We start from the raw sequence: 6000 nt of genomic DNA on the forward strand, positions 1-6000 counted from the left end.
TCCTGACTGTCAGAGGCCAACCATAAAAAAACTGTGACATGGATCCTCTGTTAACTAACATCTGTCTATTTGGTTTGAAGCTCCTTAAATACATTATTTGGAAGGACTTATTGAGAAGAATTCTATGATTTCTTCTAATGCGAACTGATGGAGTATTCACTAATATCACACTGTAAACATATTATGTTACAAGTAAAGGTCCTGCATTGTTACTGAAGTTAAATAATGTAATTAGGAAAATATAAGATAATTAAAACACATTCAAATAAAAGGAAAACATTTTGTATTTAAATGCACATGGAAACCAAAAGAATATTTGGACATCACTAATGACGTCTGTTTACACTCAAAGTGAAAAGCATCCCCTCTCAATGAGAGAGATAACATAACGTTTGAAAGAAACCACAACAGAGAAATCCCGTGTGTGTTACAGAAGTAGCCAAGTCCAATGTCTTTGTGTTGCAAATATGTAATACAATTAAACACGGCTGTACTTAGAAATCCTTCCCAAAGGGAATTGTGTTGGACATGTCCGATTTTGTTCACTTTTCAGCAGCTTCAAAGTTACAAGTCATTTTGCAATGTGTTTTGTTTGTTTGCCAATTCTTATTTATGGTTTGACAAAGTCCTGCAGAAACAAAGGACATCAAATGCAGGATGGCTATTTACAAGGGACAAAGGCTGTTCAAGACACAACACGTGCACATACGGTACCCATAAGAAACCACCATGACAGTAAGCGTTTGTAATTATTGCATGCTTAATTTATTTGGACTTTTTCTCAATTTGAGGCACTTCAATCTTTTCCCCAGTGAGGAACTGCCAGATGCCTCCTCTGTAGTTCTCATTTCCCAAAGCGTAGAGGAAGACATTGAAGGTGGGAGAGGTCTTAGCCAATATGGGAGCTATCTGCAGAGAAAGGTGCCAGCATGACAAGGTTATTAATGCTTAAAAGACCACAAGGTGCAGATTATCGTGAAAATGCACAATAATGCAGTTATCAAGCATAATTGCTTGTTCAGCTAATTAGTTAAAGACACTTTGACTAGAATCTTTATGATTATTTCAAAATCCAAATCATTCGAATGGCTTTTGTTTGAAGAAAGAAAGTAACAATCCCGGTGAAAGTCGATGCACCAATAGGTCTGAATTATAGTGGAGCGTTTTTGTGTGCATGTTTGTGCTGACTGCTTACCATCCTGAGCTTGGGGGAGACAAGGGTGGCGTTCTCCACAGCGGCGTAGAAAGACAGGAGGCCATAGGGGAGCCAGCAGAACAGCATCGTCTTAAGAGGAGTGTTGGGGTTGAACTACAGAGGGTAAAGAGAGAAGAGAAGTACAACACATGAATGATTAATTACTACTCTAACATAAGGAATGAAGAAGAAAAAACTGCCTTGTGTCATGAGGTCCAGTCACACGCCTGGGATAATGTCTGAGAGAATAACCATGTCTATGTTAAGACCATTCATGCTCAGCAGAAACAGCGAGTAAAGGGGCAGTTTGCTGTAATCTAGGGGCCTTATTCTTAGTGTGTGTTTACACAATCAGACAACATCTATAGGGTCCACTGTTAAGTAGCTTTAAGTTTGGAGAAAAAACACTGTGTTTTCACACTGTCTGATATCATGTATTCTGTATCAGCTTGTTTCAACTCTGCATTGAAGCTACATGATGGTTAGACTAAGTGAACTATTCAAACCCACAACTTCAACTACTCTACAGCCTTTGTGAGTGTAATGAAAGTGTCTCCAGCCAACTCAGATGACCGTGAGTAATTGAGCTTATGTAACATACAGTGAGGCAACCTGATTCAGCCCCTGAGGAACTCCACTCTTGAACTCCCCATTCACAGATACATTGTTCTTTTCAGCACACACCAGCTACTGTCCACATTCCCAACTGAAGCACCCGGTCCTCCCCCTGAGGCATTGACCTATATATGTCACAGCCTGCATGCTCCCCATACACTGTCGGTTTTGTCAGTCTAAGGACCATGTAAGGAAGTTGTGCTGACAGGAAGAGATCAAATATAAGGAGGAGTTCTATGATTTCTTCTAATGCGCACTGAATGATGAAGTATTCACTAATATCACACTGTAAACATATTATGTTACAAGTAAAGGTCCTGCACTGTTGCTGAAGTTAAATAATGTAATTAGGAAAATGTAAGATAATTAAAACATATTAAAATCAAAGGAAAAGCAGCAACATTTGTGAAGCTGGAACCATGAAATGTCTTTGCATTAAATAATGACTTAAATTATCAACAATGTTGCTAATTATTGTTTGTCCACTAACATTTTCAGCTGTACTTACTAGATGTATACACTGTTGGGTAGTTTAATTAACAAGACAACATATTTTATAAATGTGTTTTAGATGCAGAAATTCTAATTTGTAAAGTAATTCAATATGATAAATGTAGCTCATTAAAAAAAAAAAAAAAGTTTTAAATGTGGTGTAGTAGAAGTAGAGAGTGACATGAAAAGAAAAAAACTCAAGTAAAGTACCTCAAATTTGGACCCAAGTCCAGTACTTGAGTAAATGCATTTAGTGACATTCTAACTTTAAAGCAGGAAGAATCTTGATTGACTTTTTCTGTTACGTACAACTGCTGTTTGTCTAAATTCCAGCAAGCATGTGATTACATTTTTGTTTTGGAGCCACTGAAGCAAAACAGAGTCAGTCTGTTTGTGTATTAATAGAATTAAGATCATTTAAAATCTTTGTGAATCCTTTTGTACCTTTGATCCTGCTGGATTTGTTGGGTTCAGTGTGTTTATTTTTAACTTACCCTTGGGTTGCCAGTCTTCTTGAATTTCTGTGCAATGGACTGGTAAGAGGACATGACAACAAACACCTGGATGGCCATGTTAAAGATGCTCATGGGGATCAAGTAGGACACATAATTTCTGTGGAGAACAAAAAGCACATACGGCTGTAAACTAATCCCAATGGGGGATAGAGTACGCACAGACATCATTGATTATGTTGATAGCATTGTGAAGAGTGTATGTGTGTGCACAGTACCTGTCTCCCTTGCTATAGTCCAGAGTGCAGCAGGTCCTGAGGGGCTCGTAGTCGTACTCTCCCCAGCCAATGAGGGGCATGGCAGACCAGAAAGCAGAAAAGAGCCAGACAAATACAACCAGAGTGATGACGCTGCTCCACTGCAGCTTTGTCCCTGAGGAAAGCGAGTTCAAAACATTTATCATTACTATTTCTAACACTTCCAAAAAAGGTCACACCACTGCAGAAGCACTTTGTTTTTTACGTGTTAATACCACAGTACTATAGCTGTCTTATACGCACAGATAATAGTGTGAACTGCAGGTGTTGGGTCACTTCCACTTCCCCCTGTGTCCTGCTTGTAATGGTGGCTAAAAATAGCAGTGGAGCTAAAATATTTCTTAGAGAATAAATGGTTTCTCAACATTCAAGCTTTACAGGTTGCAGTTTTAACACCAACAAACTGCAACCTGGGAAACAATGTTTGGTATCTTCTCAGGATATGTGTTAATTATTCTTTCATGGCCACGGTCTGTGGCAAGTTTAAAGACAACAGGCCATTTGTTGTTCAGCTGGTCTCGTCAGATTAGCAGGAGGTCTTAAGATCAGCTGGAGACCGAGAACAAAAAACTGCTCAGTATTTAATTGGGTATCTTATGTGTGTGTGTGTGTGTGTGTGTGTGTGTGTGTGTGTGTGTGTGTGTGTGTGTGTGTGTGTGTGTGTGTGTGTGAGACAGAGAGAGAGAACAAGAGAGAGAGAATGTACTCCATGGGTATAGGGAAAGTAACATGTATTTGGTTGTACATTTTACTGGGACTTACTTGTGCAGTACTGGTGGTATCTGTCCCAGGCGATGGCGGCTATGAAGTGGATGCTGGCGAGAGCTGTCATGAAGCCCTGGAAACCATGAGTCTGGCATCCATCAGAGCCATAAGGCCAGTACCTTGAAACAGAGGGTGTGTTCGTACATGTACTAATGTATTCATATAAAGAGAATAAGTAAAAATTGACCAAATACACAAACTGATTGAGGCAAGCAATCAATTAATATACTATTTCAGATTGTGGGAATAAACATGTATATATATATATATATATATATATATATATATATATATATATATATATATATATATATATATATATATATATAATCCCTAGACTGAACACTGAGAGCAACATATCTCATCTCGTAATTACAGTATGACATATAGGCTTTGATCAGCAGTGTATTGACCGCTCCCCCTCCTCACTACAACCCTGATTGTTGCTCCCGGTATCGAGCTCTGTGTAGCTTATTCATCTCAGGAACAGGTAGCCAGGTAGTATTTGCTCAATACATTTCCCTTGCAATTCATTACTGAAGGTGGGCGGTTACGTCACTGACCTCAGGAAGCTGGAGAAAGCCGCGACGGTGGCGTTCATCGAGATGCCGATATCAGCCATCGCTAAACTGAACACTAGGAAATTGCTGGGGGTCCTCAGCTCTCTCACTTTGAGGAAAGCGGCGATTGTCAGTGCATTTAAAAAGAAGCCCAGCAGACCTTTGGTAGAACATAAATAAACACTCATGAATGAAGGCAGTGTGCGGCGGTGAATGGAAACCAGTGCGCGCAGGGATGCTTATTGCGTCACATGCAGCAGCGGAGCGTTTCACAAACATGCTCCTTCAAAACATCGCAGCCATGCATTTTGTTGACAGGTTGTACGTGAAGGTTAGAGTGTGAGTTATAAGAGAAAGCTGCGGTCTCTGCCTCCCACACCGGTGTCAGTGACAGGGTGGCGCCAGGTCCTGCAATAGGTTAACGTTACTCAGCGGGTGCAGCCCTCGTGTCCTCGCGCTGGTGTTGGCTGATTTCCAGCACAAAAGAGAAACACTCACCTTCCACCAGCAGACACGATCCCAGTGAGAACACATCGAAGTCGGTGAAGCCGTCCGGTAAGGGGTAAGACGAGACCATCCTGAAGTCGTATTGATACAACAAAGTGCAGCTGTCACAGACTTTCCACTCCTCCCAACCCGCTGGTTTACGATGCGCCTCAATGTGAAGGGAGACCGCTTTTAAAGGGGCATTTCAAGTGAAAAGCGTGCACTTTATTATGTAAAGCCCCCACACTCTCGTTCGACCCAATCCGTTCAGGAATGTCTTAATGAACATAACCACACAAACCGCAACCCGTAATGCGCCTTTAGCCAACGCAACAGTAAGCCCTCAATTAGTTACACAACAAGCCTTTGTGTCTCTGCGTCCGGGTGAGGATGGAGCCGCGGCCAATGTCAAAGGACGAGGAGGCGCGTCTGATGCAGCTCTAAGGGTCGCTTTAAGGAGACACAACAGGTGTCTGCAGAGCTCCAGCCTCCTGTCAATCAGAACGACACTCACGCACACAACCCTCCAACCACAACATCCTTCCGTTAACGCCAACAATAATAACCCCGTTATTCTTGGACGTCCATGTTAATGCCAAAGGCTATACATTAATGTTTGTTTTACACACACGCGCGCGCGCACGCACGCACACACGTCCATGTTCTTGCCAAATGCTATACATGATGGTTTGTTTTATATATATACACACATACACACACACACACACACACACATGTCCATGTTCTTGCCAAATGCTATACATGAATGTTTGTTTTATATATACACACACACAAACACATATACATATGTGTATGTTCGTGTGTGTGTTGTGTGTGAATAAGTGTAAAGACAGTGTCGCAAGCATTATCATTTCCAGTTTTCCAGCACATCAACCTGCTGCAGCTCATATGCACAGTTTATATTATTATATTATATTATATTATTCTGTGATGTGTTTCAATTCATTACAGTAACCCTGCCCATTCGCTGATTAATGATACAAAGGGATTATTGTGACACTACTGAGGATCAATGTGAGTACTGTTGATCTGTATCTTTTTTAATCCTGTGTCCCATATGGCAGGCTCTGTTTTGACTTGTACATGTGAAACTGAAC

The 6000-nt window shown here is 40.9% G+C and overlaps 1 protein-coding gene across 1 annotated transcript; it reads right to left on the bottom strand.

Annotated features, from left to right (window-relative positions):
- Nucleotides 1-765: 765 nt before the first annotated feature.
- Nucleotides 766-5253, bottom strand: rgra (retinal G protein coupled receptor a). Its single transcript, XM_034552368.1, has 7 exons — nucleotides 4895-5253; nucleotides 4400-4556; nucleotides 3834-3955; nucleotides 3033-3186; nucleotides 2797-2914; nucleotides 1196-1309; nucleotides 766-909 (listed from the first exon to the last, which is right to left on the bottom strand). Exons 1-7 carry the CDS (start codon nucleotides 4971-4973, stop codon nucleotides 766-768), a joined length of 888 nt encoding a protein of 295 aa, XP_034408259.1. The 5' UTR covers nucleotides 4974-5253.
- Between the last annotated feature and the right edge of the window lie 747 nt (nucleotides 5254-6000).

This window comes from Cyclopterus lumpus, chromosome 15 (assembly GCF_009769545.1).
Source record: "Cyclopterus lumpus isolate fCycLum1 chromosome 15, fCycLum1.pri, whole genome shotgun sequence".
Taxonomy (NCBI): domain Eukaryota; kingdom Metazoa; phylum Chordata; class Actinopteri; order Perciformes; family Cyclopteridae; genus Cyclopterus; species Cyclopterus lumpus.